Source organism: Pleurodeles waltl, chromosome 12 (assembly GCF_031143425.1).
Source record: "Pleurodeles waltl isolate 20211129_DDA chromosome 12, aPleWal1.hap1.20221129, whole genome shotgun sequence".
Lineage (NCBI taxonomy): Eukaryota > Metazoa > Chordata > Amphibia > Caudata > Salamandridae > Pleurodeles > Pleurodeles waltl.
In genome coordinates this window covers 364,973,843-364,993,555 of record NC_090451.1, presented here as the reverse complement: position 1 = coordinate 364,993,555, position 19,713 = coordinate 364,973,843, and the positions used below count along the sequence as shown (strand labels likewise).

The following is a 19,713-nucleotide window of genomic DNA, read 5'->3' as shown; positions in this document are numbered from 1 at the left end:
AGTGTCTCGCCGGAGTCATTCCCAGCAGTCTGACACCACTCATGAGGGAGTGCAGGCCGGTCAGAGTCCCACAGACCCTGAGTACAGTACCTTGGAAAACGATGAGGAAGCAAATACGTTGCACGGAGTGGGAGAGGTGAAGCGTCGTTGGAGCCGGTGCGTCGTTAGTTCCTTACTGCTACCAGGGAGGTGAGGCGTTGGTTCCTTACGGTTGCAGGGGAAGTGATGTGGCCTTAGTAGTGAGGCGTCTGATTCTTGTGACCCTGCAGGCTCGATGAATCCAGCAGGCGAGATCCAAGGCATCAATATTGTAGTGTTGCGATCACACCATGGGGCCACAGGTGCTGCACTGGAGTTGGTGTCAATGGTAACATGGCACTCAGGACTCAAACTTTGGTGGGATTTTGGAGGTGCTGCAGCAGCGTCGGGCCTGTGTTGCAGGTCATGGTCATTGCACTCAGCGCGGACCACAGCTCTGGTGCAGGAGGGGGTGCAGAGTCTGAGAGCGGCACCAGTTCGGAAGTCGCTCTTGAGTTGATGTGCTTAGGTTCTTCTTGGTTACACCAGAGCTCACTTCCAAAGGCCCAGGAACTGGATTTGGCACCACGTGACAAGTCTGGACACTCAACCAATTGATGGACCTGAGACTTAACAGGAGGCAGGCTCTATTCAAGCCCTTAGAGAACCTTGGAAAGCAGGATGTAAAAAGCAAAGTTAATTCCTTTCATTCACAGGACAGATGCAGCAAGCAGCAGGCCAGTACAGCAAAGCAACAGGCAGAGTGGCAGTCCCTCCTGCATCATCTAGCTCTGCTTCCTGGCAGAATGTCCTCAGTCCAGAAGTGTTCTAACTGTGTGGTGTCAGAGGTCCAGTACTTATACCCATTTCTGTCTTTGAAGAAAGCAAACTCCAAAAAGAAGTCGTAGTACACAAGACCCTGCCTTTCCCTGTCCTGGCTCCAGACACTCCAGAGGGTTGGAGTCTGCTGTGTGTGAGGGCAGGCACAGCTCTCTTCAGGTGCAAGTGTCAGCTCCTTCCTCCACTCTAGCCCAGAAAAACCCATCAGTCTGGTGATTGGCCATCAGGGTATGCAGGGCACACCTCTGCTTCCTTTGTGTGACTGTCTAGCGTGAATACACAAACAGCCCAACTGTCATCCTGACCGATGTGTATATTGGCAGACAGGCAGAGGCACAGAATGGTTAAGCACGAAAATGCCCACTTTCTAAAAGTGGTATTTTCAAGTTCACAGTTCAAAAACCAACTTCACCAAAAGATGTATTTTTAAATTGTGAGTTCAGAGACCCTAAACTCCCCATCTTTATTTGCTCCAAAATGGCAAATTCCATTTTAAAGATATTTTAAAGCAATCACCTGTTACTCTATGGGAGAGATAGGCTTGCAATAGTGAAAAACAAATTTAGCAGTATTTCACTATCAGGGCATGTAGAAAAATGCCATTACAAGTCCTACTTTTTAAATACTCTGTACCCTGCCCAGGGGGCTACCTTGGGCCTGTCTTAGGTAAGAGAAGGTTACAGCCTGGCAAATGGGTGCGCTAGCCAGGTTGAAATGGCAGTTTAAAACTGCACACGCAGGCATTGCAATGGCAGGTCCGAGACATGTTTAGAGGGCTACTCACGTGGATGGCCCAATCAGTGCTGCAGGCCCACTAGTAGCATTTGATTTACAGGACTTGGGCATACATGGTGCACTATGCTAGGGAGTTACTAGTAAATTAAATATGCCAATAATGCGCAAACCAACCTCCAATGCAATTTAGACAGAGCACAAGCACTTTAGCACTGATTGGCAGTGATAGTGCCCAGAGTCCCAAAGCCAAGAAAAACAAGTCAGAAAAAATAGGAGAAAGAAGGCAAACATTTTTGAGGATAATCCTGCAAAAAAGGGCCAGGTCCAACAAACCTACATGGAGTTTTAGGTATGGCTTGACAGTACAATTTTCATTCCAATGCCATTTACTTGTAATACTTCACATTACCAAGTGCCTTTTCTTTAAAGCTAGACCTATTGGCATTCCTAGTGTTTATTCAAGACTTTCACGAGGAGGAGCACTTGGTCCCACTGAGCAGTGCTGTAAGGCCAAGGGTCATATTGCTTTTGTCAGGTTTGATACAAAAGTCTTGGTACCTGGACAGCCAATCAGATAAGGTGAAATGCTAAACACTCCTTCAGTCCCTTGAGCCTTCTCATTGCTGGCAGATCCTGAATAGTCGTTTCCACTTTAACCCTTCACTCAAGTACAAGTCTCGCAGTACATCTGGCTTTCTGTCCTTGTGTCTTGAAGAGTAGAGGAGATGGCAGAAAACTATGGTGAGAAAGGAGACAAACAGAAAGAAGGGAGATACAGAGGAGGTAAGAGGAGACCTGGACACATTGGAGAGAGGTAAGGTAAGGAGAAAAGGGGAAGCAAAGGGAGGAGGTGCAGGGATGAGGAGGAGGATGAGGAGGAGGGAGAATTGCATCAGGCAGGAAAGAAAAATATAGAAATACAGAATACATAACAGAGCCGAAGATGAAAGTATGAACGAGGGGGGAGGAGGTAGGAGAAGAAAGAAGGGGTTAGGAGAAAGTCATTGAAATGTTGTGGCAGGAGAAAGAAGGTTGCAAGAGGAAGAATGAGGAGGGAAAAGCCTGAGCAGGAAGAGGTAGTACATGATGATGCTAGCGCACCTGGTCCTTAGTAAGTAAACTTACAAGGGGACGCGTATAGGTCGATGAACCTTTTGAATCGCATGGAGTATCCTAGTCATGCAGTGATTACTTGAACCAATAATTAACATCAATAAATCAATATCAACCACTCAAAAATCCAAAAGAAAAAACATATTAATCAGAAATAACCATCACTCATGGAAAAGGTTAATAGTTTTTATTCCCTATTGATTAGAATTCTAGTCAAAAATCTTTATTTACCTTTTTATTATTCAAAGCTTTATTAATCATCAAAAAAACATTATTCACCGGTAGAATCACAAACAGCAAAGCAAATCCTAAGTCAGCAATTATCAAAATTAATGGGTTAATTCAGCAATGCAAATTCGTCAGTCAATTGTCAACGTCTCCCCTGTCAGCCTACCTAACCAAGATTAGCATCAGCATGTGGGCCTTCATGCGAAAACAATTTTGGATAAAACATTAATTTTGTAAAAATCTATCTAAGAGAGAAAACCTATTCAGAACAGCGCAGTTGGCACCTAGGGGAAAAGGCACAACATTTTATAAGTCACATTTTCATAGCTACCTATCCAGGATGGATCAGCAACGAGTCAGCCTTCATCCCCAGGTCATCCGTAATCAGCAAAGTATCAGGCTCAGAGAGTGCAAGCCAAATTATCAGCACTTTGGACAGCGTCTCCTGACGTCATCGACTTTCTCCTCTCCGCTCTGATTTCGCTTCCCTTGTCATGACTTTTTATTAGGGTCTCTCAGTCCGTCCCACTAATTGCTAATTGGTCAAACTTACCAGAAGTTATGACTCTAACCTATAATTTTTGTTTACCGAATCTAAATTTTCAGCTTAGGCTTCAAGTTCCATTAATTTGATTGGTTCTTCTGGTGATGAGAACATCACCCAGCTCTTCAGGTAACAGAATTGTTGCATACAAGTCTTTAGTCAGTGCCTCTATTGTTCAAGTCCTGGGAAAGTAAATTTAGCCTACACTACACATAATTGTATCAAATTGTCTTCATCATCTCCTGTCCGCTGGTACATTCACAAAATGTTCTAGCTGAGCCATTTGCACTCTGCACAGTTCAAGGTCCTTTACTCCGGTTACCAGTCCTCACAAGCCTCGTCGAGTCTTCACGTTATAAGCAGGCAAGGCCCAGTGAAACCAGGCCTTTAATTTGGCTAAGTTAAGAATGCGAATTAACACAAAACATAGGTTATACATCCAGTTAAGATATATTAATACATCTTACATGAATTTTCTCATTAATTAGCATCTTGTTAATACACATGGTGACCACTCCGCTTGGGCACATTTTGCTTATACACGTTATTTTCTAATAGCAGTTTCTCTATTGAATTTTCTCATTAATAAACACGCATTAATCATCAGATATTTCTCAAATTAGCATATCTGCTCCATCAATGACAACTGTGATGTTAAATGAGTCTTTTTTTAAAAATTTTTCCCAAAAACTATTCTAGGGGGTGGTAAGAGGTTACACTCACTCGCTGCACTTGCTTAATCTCTGGACAGTATGCAGGCTGGTGTGACGTAATTTGCTAGAGCTGCTTTCCGTTCCCATCTCCAACCTGCTGGCACTTGTGAACTTTTGATATTTTGAGATACATGGAAAAGCTACAAAAGGCAAAGCTACCTCGATAAAATTGATAATAATGGTGTGGAGTCATTTTAGATGGTGGATCTGGTGCAGAAAAGGATATTAACACGTGGAGCTTATTGAACTGTGGAACTCCCCACTGCACACCGTTTGATCTGTTCCAACTTGGGGTGTGCCGCAGACTTTAGTTGTCCTGCTCCACATCCTTTGTCTGCAAACCTACACCCCCTACAACCTTCCCTTCACCATCCCATTCTTTCCCCTTGACTGTTTGGCCTCACTGAGTGCTGCCCTGCTTATTTTCTGTTAGTGCTACTGTCCCACTGCCTCGGTCCCTACAAACTGATGGGGTTTAGAGTGTGCTGATGTTGTCATGTCTTGATGGTTAAGTCACCAAGACCAGTCTTGTCAGTTGGGTCAGAATGACATCATGCGTGGTGAGAAGCCTTTACTCCATTCTCTTGCTGACAGATTTCTTTCATGGCTGCAAACAAAATCACGAAAGCAGTTTCCATACACAGTACTTAACGCCATAGCAGAAATGGTCCACAAACTGTTCAAGTGTTGTCTCTAACAATAACTGACCCGGATCACGAAAGCCAGAACCCTTCTTATCATTAACATTTCACATTGTAGAGTTGAAATTCCTAGAATGATGCTGGAATAATTGTAACTTAAACCATCTCTTTTGCCTTTTAAGGTATGAGTCTAGTCTTCCAGAGTCACAGCAGAATGACCTGGATTTGTCGAAGCCCCTCTTCACCACGGCTGCGCTGTATTCTGCATGCAGGTAAGCGGGTCTCCTTTGTTTTCATGCATTGCCTTGGAGGAATGTAAGGTGAGGCCAGTCTCCGAGTCTTGGTGAAGGCATCTCAGCCTGCTTTGATTCTCTTTCAGCAGGACTGCATGGTCCTTGTTTCTGTAGGTGTGGGTTTCCTAGCAGGCTCTGTCCCCATTTACAGTCCCCTAATTTGTATTATCTACTTTTCACCGTTGTCTTGAATTATAATAGCAATTGTCCAAATTTTCAATCCTATTCTAAAAATGGCACTAGGATTCCAAAGTCTTGTAAAGTGTGGCCAAATATTGAGACATATGTTGAGGTATTACTCATGCTTGTCTTTTTTTTTTTTTCTTGCATTCGTGTTGATCACATGGTTTTTTGTAGTTTATTTTCACTTTGTCTAGACTTTTGATTTGCACATTTGTCCTGAATGCCACCGATCTGACAGTAAAATGTCTTCCTATGCAAAAGCTTGCTATGTTTGTCGACTACATATCAGTATTATTGAAATTAATTTTACCTGTTTAATTGACCTCAGAAAACATTACTTTAAATAGCCCTGTGTAAAATCAGCCCAGATTTCTGTAGAATCTGCATTAAGTAGTTACGTTTTAGTGTGACCCTGGTGTATAATAAACGTTAGACTGAGGCTTTTGAATTAATTGTTCAGTAACATTTTATCTTAACTTGGGTGTTTAGTAGTTTTGTGCTGTCCTAATGTGGTGGCATCGTTTCTTAGGTTGAGCATAGCAGCGCGCAAGCGCAGCTTTTCCGGCATGTTGGTATGTATCTGGGCTTTCAACCACGCCCACCGCACGCCCATCACTATCACTTGTTCATGGGCTTGCCTTTCAAAAATCCTTTGTTTTTCGTTTGTAACTGCTTACGTTTGCCCCTCCTTAGGGCGGTTTTGTTACCTCCTTGGCCATCTACCCTGTTACATGGATAACTGCACTTTTGTCGATAACTTTGACTGCGAGCGAACTTCTTTTTCCTTTTCTCTCTCTCTTCGCGCTCAGGGCGCTGCTTTGAATCAGCTCGCTTATGTCAACTGTTTTACTATTTATTTTCAGTTTGTGTGGCAAGAAAAGTGCAGTTAGGAATTTACAACGCTAATAGCTCTACCTCGAGCAAACGCGAGAACCATTGCATTGCAAATGCTTGTTTTTTTTGTTGCAAATCTCTTGATCACATATCACCCAGTTATAGTTAGGGCCACAGTTTTGAAGTACATATGTATTTTAATTTTAAAATTCTTAATTTTGTTACACTATAGAGGGCATACTTTCTTTCCCCTGTTTATTACCTGGACGTACCCCTACAGTCGCTAGCAGTACATTTCTAAATGTGTCCTGGCTCGGAATTGATCCCCTTACCATTTGTGAAAACCCACAAACTAATGCGAAGTAGTTTTGTGAGTGTTCAATAATTCAAGCAGTCGAACCCAATAACACCCACAACCAGCCCCTGTAAGTAAACTCACTCACAGGGGAACCTCGCTATTCCTAAGAAAGTGCATTTCAGCAATTACCCATCCCACTTGTATTCGGGGCTTATGTGTCTCAAGGGTGCAAAATACCTTTGTTAGTTGGAACCACCTTAATAAATGTGTGTATATGTGTGTATATGTGTGTGTGTGTGTGTGTATGTATATATATATATATATATATATATATATATAATTATTATTATTATTTTTCTGATCACGGGAACAGCTCAGTTTTTCAGCTCCTATAGGCACATCTCCAAAATAATTATAGATTTTGTAATTACATTTTTTAGCTGCCAGAAAATGAGAGTAGAGAAGAATAAACTTGTGTCTGCTTCTGGCGTGAAGAAGAGCATCTTCGAGCGTCTGTGCGTCCAGCTGGAGAAGATCGGCCAACAGCTTTGCCGTAAGTGAAAGTGTATTGCCAATTGAAAATGAGATTCTTACCACGCGCTCAGTCGAGTCACAAGCCGCCAAAAACAATGTCACGAGTGGTGCAGCGCAGAACCAGACGTTTTTACAAGTTTGAACTGGCTACTTCTTACTTACTCATTGCTGAATTCATGTGTTAAATGGCTATTAATCAGGTCACACACTTCTCTATGCATTCTTAATGCGTATTTAACTGATAAAGTAAATAAATAATACTGCTGCAGATGCAGACGTTTCACTTTCTTCTGCATAGTCTTTATTTTTGTGTGCATAATCTAGTTTGCCAATCGCACCACCTAGTTTGGTCCTCCTTTGCTGCATACGTTCAGTAGTCTTGGTTCATTTCCAGGGCCTGCGCCATGAGTGAACATTGCTGGAAGTTCAGTTTCTGCATAGAGAGTGGCTGCAATATTGCCTTAATACATCCTTTCAAACTGTTTTATGAAGTAATCTTATAGAAATGAAATCGGGTCAGTTTGACATACTAGAATACACCCTGAGACTACAATCATTCTAAGGCTGGGTGTTTTTTTTTTTTTTAAATTGTCCACATTTTTGTAGGTCTGGTGTTAGCCAGGACCTTTTGAATATTACTTCCATTTTTTATGTGATACACTTACTTACAGGGACTTTCAGCCAGCCCTCTTTATTCATTGGTCTGGTAATTTCGTTCTGATTTGTCTTGCGCCCGCTACACCATAGTGCAGTGGGCCAGCCCACTCGAATGATGGCATTCTGCCCTTTGTCAAGGAGCGCACGCCACACTCATACTCCCTTCAGTGTCGGGGACTAATATAGAAACGTGTGCTTTTTTAGACCAATAAGTTATTTTAGCTTTTAACCAATAATTGTTTTTTAGATTGACAAGGGTTTAACCGCTTCCCCGAAAAACATGACGAAATGGGCATTGACAGAGCGAAAAGACTAGCATTCATCACCAGACCTATTGGCTTTACAAGTGTTTTTTTGCTTAAGAACAAACACATAAGCAGTATATAAAATAGAGCATAATAATGTATCTGCTAGTTATGCTGCCTGACATAAGTCATTACAGGAAGAATAGAATGATATCGCTTTGTTAGGAGAGAAAAAACAACAGCATTTAGACTTTTCTTTCCCTAAGTTCTGCTTGCCTAAGCTCTCCCTCTTTATCTTTTATGCTCAGTTTATTAGGAATTATTAAAACGCACTACTGTACATCATTTTTATCGATACATTCCTTAGATGAAATACCCCTAAAGGCTTCTACAACGAGAAAATGTTAGCTGTTGTGTCACGCGGGAGGATTGACTAACATTCCTTTGCTGAAGGTGATGAGGAGGTTTAGCATAAAAACGTTTGAAAAATGGTGCGGTCTCTACACGTGCTTTCTGCCGTTTTATTCTTTGGGTTACCCTCAAGGAAGTTCGGCGGGTTCTTGCAGGTTCTTTCTTTTCTGTGCATGAAAAATGTTACTGCATCATGTAATTCAGTGTTGCCTTGTGTCTGCATGACAGAGAGTCTGATGGAACCGAATTCAAGATGCAGTTATCTGCAATGGTGGATGTCCATCTAAATGCCTTACCTGATTGTCTTAATTACCCTTGTGTTACCCCAAGAGTGTATTAAGTATCGCATCTAGTTCATCCCTGCCAAGCTATGTATACACAGGACATGGACATAGAGGTAGGACATGATTAGCGGCCTTTAGGAGACTGAGGTTTACATCTGAGCGGGTCACAAGTGCACTTCGGTACTACAGCTAATAAAGAAGGAACAGCAGGCACATGAAGTTTAGAACCGTGTATTTCTTAAAACCCCAAAGCAACTATGGCACCTGACCTACAGGACTTGTAGGGGGCCTGTAACTGCTCCAAAGGAGGCAGCCATGCCTCCCATTTTAAAAAGAAACTTAAGTTCAGACTTCTTCTCTAGCCAGTACTGTTAAACAGCCCCAGTGGGCTTTTTAAGGTTCTCAACTCCACTGCAGCTTGATGGGTATGGGGAGGACAGGAAAATTATAGATGTATCGGAAGGTTTTTGTGACATCTTGTAGACTCTTGATGAAGTAAGCAATCTGCAGAAGAATTGGTTTAATGGGAGATAGATTAGCACTTGTGAAGTGGCAATTTTTGATTTTGACTGTAGAATTTAGAGCAAATAATCCTTTTAGGTACATTAATAGATATAGGGTTGGCTTGTAAGGGTTTTGTAATTATTTCAAAAATTGAATACACGGACCCTTTCATCACACCAGTTTATCTAAACTGGCAGCTTCATCTGTTTGGATTTGGTAGGAAAGGGCCAAAGAAAAGAACCCATGCAGCTACCTTTCCAGGTAGGTTCTTGCATGCCTCTAACCCCCACAGTACTTAAACCCATAACAATCTTCTACCCCACATCATATAAACTAAGCACAAAAACCCTTCCATCAAACTCCTATTCAGTATTATTAGTTCCACAAAACAAACACATTCTTCATTTCTGTCAAGGCTGGCCAGTAACAGTCTGTCTGCAGCACTGCAACTATTGAAATTGGGATTCGATCTTCTGCCTGCTTTATGGAGATAGCCACCACCAGGTGTTTGATGGTATCTTCTTGGACTGACATCCAGGACTTCTACTTGGTAGTCTTAGTTATCTTGTTGCCAGCTTCCACCACTGTGGATTTCCAGGTGCTCCTCGCCTTGCTCTTATTATTCCCCCGGGGATTCGACTGTACTTTCCTGAAGGGGTTCACCTCCTTCCTGTGAAACTTGACAACAATTTGTACAAATGATGACCACCTCTCCATATTCCTTGTATTCCTAATGGCTCTTTAATATCAATGCCTTTAACCTCTGCATTTAACATTTTCCAGTGCTTCTTGCAAGCCGAGACACTGCAGGCTGAATTCTTTTTTTGGTGGAGTTCTCAGCCAGCAAGATTCATTTACTGAAGTCCTCGTTGGTTATTCAGGCCTGGATATGAGTGCTTAAACTAAATTTGTTATGGTTGTGCTTTATTGCTTAGAGTAGCAGCCACTACTAAACAGAACAGAGACACGTCCAACAAATCCCATCTTGGGAATACGCAACACCACCCTTTGCCAACCCTCTACCCTTTTGCAAAATTAAGAAACATTATTAAGCAAAGATGTAACTACTGTAATGTAAAGTTATACTCGTCATATACATCTAGACTCCGTAATGCAATACCTGTCTCAGATTTCCTTCTACTGATAGCCAAAGCAAGAGGCTTAAACCCTATCTTTTTAAGACTGTCTTCCTCCGTGTGTTTGAACATTCATGGCGACCAAGAATAACTAGCAAAACTTAACCTGCTCCTCAGGGACACAATCAAAATATAAATGTATGTAGCAGGTTTACCTGATGAATAGATGTACCCTTCCCCATGATATATATTCAACCCTGTTTCTATGGACAATCTTGGCCACACACAGAGCCTTCTCAGTCATCTATAACTACCCTAATTAAAATTCATTTTGGGCACTTTCTGGGGCGTGGGAATAATTAAAACATTTTTGTGAATTAATGACAGCATTCCTCTATACTCTGTGCTCGATGTGATATGGAATCCGCTTAAGATTGTGACTTTTTCCAAAGCTGTTTGTGGGAATTTAAATGGTTTCATTTCTTGAATGCAGAGGAAAACCTGCAGTCTGCTCAACCGTCGACCAAAAGACCAAAAACCTTACTTGAAAGGATTGCAAAGGAAGAAGGTAGGTTTTGCTTATTTTTTTATCTGAGCTTTGGCATTCAGTGTGGGTGCTCATTGGGCACTGGTAATGGTGTGTGGTACATCACGTCCAGACACCATTCTCATTTATTTTGTCATTCTCTTTCCTTTAAGCTCCTGGTTACCCCGTAGAATGTAGATTCTGAGATACTAAGAATTAATGAGTTTAGAATGTTGCTCGGGGATTGTGAGAGAACAGGAAGGTTTTGATAACCTAGCAAATGTTTTGACCGTTATCCTCTTTCCATAGGCTCTCGGGTGGATGTTGAGATTCGGATGGTGACATTGGAAGCATTGAGGCAGAGAAATTGTACCCTGTAAATGAAGTGCTTTGCAGTCCTAATGAATGTGATTCAGGTGCTGCCCATATAGACTTTGGTTCCCTGCAGGAGAATTGATATTTTTCTAGCCTTGGTGTCTGAAAGCCTAGATTTTATTAAAGACACGGATGCGCCTCCGTGTCTTTAATAAAATCTAGCCTTTCAGACAGCAAGGCTAGGAAAATCTAAATTTTATCAAAAAACTGGAGGCTCATATTACGCATGTTTAAAGCATAGCAATAACAGAATCTGAAACATGAGAAATTGGTTTACAATAAAAGGTTCTAAATGTTTTTTGGACCAGTCTTCAGACATGAGAATATCCGGCAATGAGGCTCCAGCCCAGACAGCCCGAGAGGCCATACCACCTCTAGCAGAATGGGCTCCAAAGGAATCAACATTGATCCCAGCTAAAGACATGATCCATCTTACCCAACAGGGTAAGGTAGGGGAAGAAACAGGTTTATGAGGCTTTTGGAAAGAAATTAGTAACTGGGAGGCTAAGGATGATCTCGGGTCTGCAGTACGATTCACATAATTCTTTAAACAAGTTGCAACACACAATTTGAGTTGAGACGGAAAAAACGGATAATGAACAGAGGCAAGGTTAGTCTTAGTATGTCTTTGAACCTGAAAAACACCTAGAGGAGAAAATAAAAAGGAGGCCACATCCAAAGCTTTAACATCCAAAACACGTTTAAGGGAAATAAGACATAAAAGCATAGTCAGTTTTGCTGACAGTTGCTTAAGGGAAAGGAAAGCATTATCCGGCCAGTCGATGAGGAATTTTAACACCAAATTAACATCCCACATTATTGTGTACTTAGGAGATAGAGGAAAAACATATCTTACTCCCTTTAAAAGTTGACAAACGAGAGGGTGCTCACCAATCAGTCTGCCATTGACTCTATAGTGTTCAGCTGAAATGGCTGATCTGTAAGTATTAATAGTATGATAAGCTTTACCCTGTGAAGCCAAAGAAGCAAGGAAGTTCACTACCAACACTACATCAGCTGAAAGGAGATCCGATTTCCTGTCCATACACCAGCTGCACTAAGCGGCCCAAGCAGATTTATAGGCCTTGGTGGTACCAGGGCCTCTAGACTGTTGAATGAGTTTGAGAGCATCTTCCGAAATTCCTGGGTTTCTCCAGGACGACCCGAAATCTTCCAAGCTATGAGAAACAAGGAATTGTCGAGAACTATGTGGTGTTGTTGACCTTGGGGATCCAGCAATAAGTTGGGGAAATGAGGAAGCCAGACCAGACAGTCAGCTGCTAATTCCAAAAGAGTTGGATACCAAGACTGTGCTTGCCAAAAGGGGGTTATGAGAACCAGAGTGGACTGCTGTCTGTGTGCCTGTGCAAGGACTTGAGGAATCAAAAGGAAAGGAGGAAAAGGGTAAAGAAGATATGATGGCCAGACCTGAAGGAAAGCATCCATGGCGAGAGCCTGGGGATCCGGTCTCCAGCTGAAGAAGGAAGGAAGATGGGAATTGAGGCGTGAAACAAAAAGATCTATGGAAAAGTTGCCAAAGATGGAAATAAGACAATTGGACACTGAAGGGTGCAGCTGTCAATCGCTGGAATCCTGAAGATGTCTGGAGCACCAGTCTGGGCCTGTATTCAATTTTCCTGGCAGGTAAACTGCCCTGACTGAGATGTTTCGAGGAAGACAATATTCCCACAGATGCTTTGCTAGGGTTGCTAAAACCTTGGACCTGGTGCCTCCTAGACGGTTGATGAACCTAATGGCAGTGAGGTTGTCCATTCGGAGAAGAATGGTGCAGCTTACCTTGTCTTTCTTAAAGGAGCGAATGTCAAAGAAACCTGCAAGTATCTCTAAACTGTTTATGTGCAAGAAGGACTCCTTCTGAGACCATGTGCCTCCAGTCGAGAACCGACCACATCTTGCGCCCCAACCAATCCGACTTCCATCGGATTCTAATACAAGATCTGAGGCGGCAGAGAAGATAGTTCTCCCGTTCCAAGCATCTAGGTGTGTCAGCCACCAAAGTAGTTCCTCTCTGGACTCTGGGTCTAGAGCAAGAGGATCGGAATAGGCAAGACCCTTGTGAAGATGGCGAATCTTCAAACACTGAAGGGCGCGGTAATGCAGGGGACCTGGGAAGATAGCCTGAATTGAGGAAGCAAGAAGCCCTACCAGACGAGCCAGAGTTTTTGAGAGAGATATGAGGAAGAGATAAAGAATGATGAATTTCCTTTTTGATTAGGGAGACCTTGTGCTGGGGAAGTTGAAGAATAGAAAGAGTAGCGTATATGAGAAAACCGAGGAATTCCAGCTTTTGAGCGGGAATGATGGCAGATTTCTGAAATTTATGAGAAATCCTAACTTGAAGAGAAGATTTTGACAAAGATGCAAGTGGGAAAGAAGCAGATCTCTGTCCTGTGCCTAAGGAGAAAATTGTCTAGATAGAGAATGAGGCGGACACCTCGAGATCTGAGGAGAGCTGCTACGGGCTAGAGAATCTTGGTGAAACACCAAGAGGCCGAAAGGAAGGACTGTGTATTGGTAAAAGGAGTTTCCCCATTGAAATTGGAGATATATCCTGTGAGAGGGACGGATTGGTACTGTAAGGTAAGCATCTTCAAGATCTAATCTGACCAACCAATCGTTTTGAAGTAGAATGTTCCTGAGGTGGAGGATAGTCTCCATTTTTGAAATGGCGATAAATTACAAAATTGTTGAAATTGAGATTTAGAACTAGCCGAAACTTCTGGTTTTTCTTTTGGACCAAGAAAATGGTGTTGAGAAAACTGAAAGAGTTGAACTGAACTGGCTCTATGGCCTGTTTGGAGAGGAGGGATTGAATCTCGTTGTGGAGGAGCTGGTGTTTTCCTTGAGAGAAAACCAAGGGAAGAGGAAAGAAGATTGGATTGGGGGGGGGGGGTGATAAAATTCTAAGAGGTAACCCTGAATGGACTGAATCACCCAAGGATCTGACGTGAGAAGCAACCATGAATCTACGAACAAAGCTAATCTGCCTCCTACCAGAGGTAGGCCAGAATTGAAAACACCTACCGCACAATTGTTCTCCTTTATTGGAGTATCCTCTGCTCTGGTAACTCTTGAACGGTGGGGTAGATGTGTGGCTTATATCCCAAGTAGGCATCAGGCTGGTTCTGCTGAGAGTAGGAGTCTCGGTTGGGGTATTGACCCCTGAGGGAGTGGCCGACAAAGCGACTCCTGCCTTTGCCGGCCCTGGAGAAAACATGTGATGGAAAAAATCTTCTTCAGAGAGAGATGAGCCTTATCTAAAGTGGCAAAGGTGGAGACATACTTGCCAAGTTCTTTTTATAAAGGAATCTCCAAATAGGGCATTAGCCGAAGGACCATCTTCTTTGGAGGCCAGCAACGCCATTTTGAGGTAAATCTTCAGAAGAAGACTCTTCCTTCTTTCAATGGATACCTGGGTGTTTGCATTGCCCAGCATACAAATAGCACGTTGTGCCCAATTAGGAAGAACCACGGGGTCTATAGGAGACTGCTCCATTTTTGCCTCTTCTGCCCAATCAAGACTCCTGGTTAGAGGACCCACCAAGTCAAACAGCTTATCCTGGCAACCGGACCAGGCTCTATCCACACCCTTTTTGGGATCTTTCCCAAATTTGGTAAGAAACATGAGTATGTTTGGGTCAATAGCAGGGGTAGTGATAACATTGGTGGATATTGAAGGACGTGGACACTCAGACTTTAGTTTATTCCTGGTAACCTTGTCTATAAAATGACGTAAATAAAAAACATATTCTGCGACATGGTCAGTAGGAAACCATTCCTTAGAGTTGGGATGTACCATAAAGGAAGGGTTGAACATAGGTTCACCAGAATGGTCCACTAAAATTTGAGACACAGGGTGAGCTGCACCTCCCGTCAGAAGGAGACATTTTCTGCCTTTTCTCCAGAGGCCCATAAACTTATTGATCAACAGATCTATTTACATCATCAGTATGGCTGAGGGAGTCATTATCATCATCATCATCATCATCATCCGTGTCTCTCAAAGGGGTAATGTGGATGGGGGAGGAAGGGGGGGTCCCGATTTAGGAACCTCTCGGGTGGGAGGACCAAAAGAAACAGAAATGTCTTTTGAGGGCCCGGAAGGGAGTCTGCATGTTTCTTGCCTTTGATAGAAGGCACCTCATTTGTAGAAATAATTTTTGAAAAAGAGACTTCTAAAGTTTTCGACATATCTAACACTGAAACAGACATAGCCTGTTGGACAGAGTCTTTTATGAAATTCTTTAAGGTTTCCTGGAGAAAATGAGTGTCTTCTTCCTCAGACATATTGAAGTAATAGCCAAAAATATGTAGAAAAATAAATAGAAACTGGTAAACAAGAGTTAACCAGCAAAAAAGAGTTAAAAAACAAGCTAGGAGAGGGGGGAGTGGCCTGAGGATAGAGGTATTGAGTGAACAAAGAAAAATCCTAACGCTACAACAAGAAGAGGCTGTAACCTAAAACTAAAACCCTCCCAGGGGGTAAGGAACCAGGAAAGCAAGGCGGAAGAGCAGTCGTCGCAGGGAAGCGACCGGAGCAATAAACTCCAAAGGCTGAGGCAAGAGGTTGCACAGTACAATGCGTTTCCAATGGCCGAAGACGACCGTTGGAAGACCAGAGGCCACACAGAAGCATGCACGCACAAGAGCGAGCGCAAGGATAAAGCAGATTAACAAGGAGGTATGCATATAATAAGAATAAAGTAAAAGTAACAGTAAATATGAAAAATACTGAATATGAATAAAGATAAAAGGTGCGAGTATGCCGAGGAGTTTTACACACTACTGAGACCTTACTCTGTGTCTCTTCTATACCTTATACCTCTAGCTTAATTATCGGGGAGCAAGACACAGCGCCCCAACACAAGAATTTACCCAAAAGAACTGTTTTTATAGATCGCACCATAAAAGATTTTGGATCCATACGTGCTGAGTTATGAGTACTCCCTCACGAAGACTCGGGGATAATAGTGTTTTGCCCCGTCACGTGATTCCCACTACTCTTTCTCTATTGATCGTACATTATCTTGAAGAGTTCTACTTGATTAGGATAAGCCATCTATTCATGTTAACACCTTACTTATATTTTGCCCTGAGGAAGTCAATGAGATTCATTTCTCGGAGACGAAACACGTGTTGGCTGTTGGATGTTGTTGTGATGACCACATATGGAATCTTTCTGATGTGATGAACATGTATAAAAACCTCGCACAAGAATAAAGATGCTGAACTTTAACTCTGTTTGGATTATATACTGATTTTCCGAAGACCAAGAACCTAACTGTACAGACTCTTACCTTATTTCATACGAGTGCCCTGGCCTTTTGAACTAAAAGTTGCAAGTACTTATCTCGAATGCGAGCAGCAAGAAGTCTTGTTCACAGTCAATATATTAATAGCTGTGCTCAACGTCCCGTTGGTTGTTCCCACCCATTGTGACGTCACTTTGGAGTTTTTCCTTTTCTTGGGAAATGTAGTTTTCTTTCTTGGCTACTGTTTAAATTAAAACAAGAAAAGACTGCATAATATGAGCCTCCGGTCTTGTAATAAAATTAGAGCGTTTGTGTTCTTATTGCCAGGTTTGCTTCTCCACCAAGCTTTTATTCCATATCGATCCCTAGGCCCTCAAGCAGGCACAGGAAACCAGATGAAAAACTACCCAAGCCTTCTATCTTTATCTTGGAACAATAAGGGCACAGTCAGTGAAGGCATTCCAACGATCAATCAATGAGAACTTTTGTACTCCATCCACTCACGCGCCAACCCCCAACCCTACCTTTGATCCTGTGAGTCCTTGGATAGTTGCAGCTGCTCAACATGACAAATTGGACTCTTTTAGAGGATTGCCATCCAGCTTACAGTAAGGTACATGCTCCTACTAATCCACCTGCAATGGATCCTCCATCATCCTCTTCTAAAACTGATAAGCAGCTGGTATCGTGAGCCAATGTTTGCATGTCTCCGAACACTAAAGACATTCTGGTGGTTGCACATGCATTAGTACTGAAACTGGTTTTAAAGGCAGAGGTGCTGCTTCTGGGTCTTACACAAATAGCTTATTCCCCTTACATGTTTTACTTAGTGTTTGCCCTTCTCCCGGTAACTGACACCATCAGACATACCAATGGGAACTTGGGGAAAGCTGCTTGGAAGCAATTGGCACCTACAGGAAGAGTCTATTGGTGCTCTTTTCCATATTGAAGGCCATCTACTGTTAATTTTATAGGCATTTTGATTCTAACTGCAGTGGCCAGATGGCTTCAAATTAGATCAGTGAACTGTGTGCTTCAGGAACACACACCACTTGTGTTCAATTGACAAAGTAGTTCTTCAGTCACATCCGTGGTCTTTCCCAGCAGTGGTTTTAGAAGTATACCCAACAGTTTTTCCTCTGCGCTTTCTTTGCTGTACATTAATGAGTTCCATGTTCGTAGCCAGACATAAGGGAAATACTGCAAGCTATTTGCCTGTCAACATCTCCATGAGTGACAACAGTTGTCTCCATGCCACTGTTCCCGAACAACTTCTTGAATCACATATAGGCTACTCAGTACAGGGGATATTGCTTTCATGAACCATCCAATCACATTTCTACCAGAGTCAAAAATGCCATTCTCCTTGCATATGTTCCTTTTCGAGGGAAATGCATGGTGCCTGGGTGGGCTACCCTGCTCACATTCTGTGGTTTTGATTCTTTTCTAGAAGGTAATGTGAAATTTGGTCATAGATAATGTATTTGCATGAGTCACGGATTACTCAACAACACTTTTTCTCCTCTGATCGTTATTTCTATTGTCACATGGGTGTGTACCTGTGCTACAAATGAGTACTGCATGCAATTGTTTATGTTGTGTTGTATGTTATGTAATTTGAAGCACACTTTTGGCACCTGAGATACCTGCTGAGCAGAGCTTTGTTTTTAATAGGTTTGAGAAGGAGTATCTAGTCTGACCACTAAATGACAGAGTAACTAATTGTTCATGAGAGGACCTATGGACTAGGAATAAAAGCCACCATAATGATAACTTTATCCTTTCTAAAATGAGATCCCTTTAAATTGTCCGTCATCTGTCAGCTGTCAGGTCTCTAATGGAAGAGAGATGGAACGAAGGGAGCACCTGATAGATCGCAAGGCTGGCATTTTTCACCTTTCACTGTTCTTCATGGGCATGTCTACTGAGTATGTGAACTTTTTGTTTCCTTACAGAGGATGACGAGGCACCCTTGAAACAATCAAAGACCAAGAATGAGGCTGAAGTCAAACAAGACTATGAAGAATGGAAGCGGAAGATACTAGAAAAAGCTGCAAAAGCACCAAAAACAAGCGAGTGAGAAGTGTCCTTCAATATTTACCACCTAAGCTCGTAACTGTATTAATTTTCACAGCTCGGACCTGAACCTGGACTTGGACCTGGGACTGGACATGACATTGGGATGCAATGTTGGCAAAGCTCTTTTTGTGGAGACCATTGCGTTGTTAAATGTGGGCCTCTGATGAGGACTTGCTTCCCCTTTGACCGCCTGCTAGAAACATAATAATACAAAGAAAGCTGCGTATAGGAACGACTATTCCAGGGTTAACCCCATTTTGAATGTGTGTTTTTGTTTATGAACTGTTTTATTTATTTCCTTTTCTCTCCCAACTACTGTTTGTTATAAGAGACTGCTGTGTGTGCATCAGTTCTGTATTTGGTTTAGTCTGATGCATGGTTTTGGCCTCCTCAAGGATCTGCTCTGGACAATGAAGATCATCCACCGTTTGACTTTCTGCGTGCGTCTTCCTAAGCAGTTTAATCGCGAGTGTTGCTCTGCACCTTAAACTTGGCTCGAAGCCATGGAATCTGGTCTGTCACTGGACTGAAAGGCATATCTGATTGTTGCAACTCAGCCAGGGCGCCCCCCTTCTAACTCTTGTTTTTTCTTTTTATTTATTCACAGGACACTGTTTTAACTTTAATATAATTTCTTTTAAATTTGTTTTAACACGTTTTAACTCTTTGGCTGCAAGGCGATGATTGCGGTTTCCAGTGGCCACGATGGCAGGCTGCGATTCTTAACTGTATCAGGGTAGTACAATTAATTCTGTGTTGTTATGGATTCAGTATCTGCAATTGCGGGGGTTATCTAGTGGTATGAAGTGAACTGCACAATGTTTCCTCGCCTTTACTCAAATAGTTGATGGTGTCCTTTACTAGGAATCGTGATTAAAATTACACTGCACTATTTGCATGCTCATCCGTAGAAAGTTTGCTTTGCAACCATTTGCATTTTTGTACTTATGTTAGACATTTGTTTGTGCAACCTAAAGGTATTTTCAAATGGTCTAGTGGCTTAGGATTGTTTTAAATCTTGCATTAAAAATCCGTTTTAAACTTTTCATTGAAGTCCAGCAATCATTTTATTTTGCAGTCAGAAAAAAATATAACGTTTAGCAGCCTTTACAGTCTATACAACACCAGAATGCTTTTAAATAGCCGTTAGTCAAAGTTAACATTTCTAAATTTGACCAGTATACAGTCCCAGCACAATGGCTATCTGAGGAGAAGATAAAATATATAGGGTAATGCTGCTTTATTTGGTCTTACAGAATAGAATTGTCACTATGCAATGGTCTCAAACTAGCCTTCTGTTGGTATTACA

At 42.2% G+C, this 19,713-nt stretch overlaps 1 protein-coding gene across 1 annotated transcript in view; it reads left to right on the top strand.

The window, feature by feature from the left end:
• ORC6 (origin recognition complex subunit 6) overlaps window positions 1-19,449 on the top strand; it is a 93,374-nt gene extending 73,925 nt beyond the window's left edge. The window contains exons 4-7 of the mRNA XM_069216633.1: window positions 5,015-5,104; window positions 6,881-6,993; window positions 10,645-10,719; window positions 18,281-19,449. Of these exons, the coding sequence (XP_069072734.1) occupies window positions 5,015-5,104; window positions 6,881-6,993; window positions 10,645-10,719; window positions 18,281-18,405 (403 nt within the window). The 3' untranslated portion in view covers window positions 18,406-19,449. The remainder of the gene's footprint in view (window positions 1-5,014; window positions 5,105-6,880; window positions 6,994-10,644; window positions 10,720-18,280) is intronic.
• The last annotated feature ends 264 nt before the right edge of the window (window positions 19,450-19,713 follow it).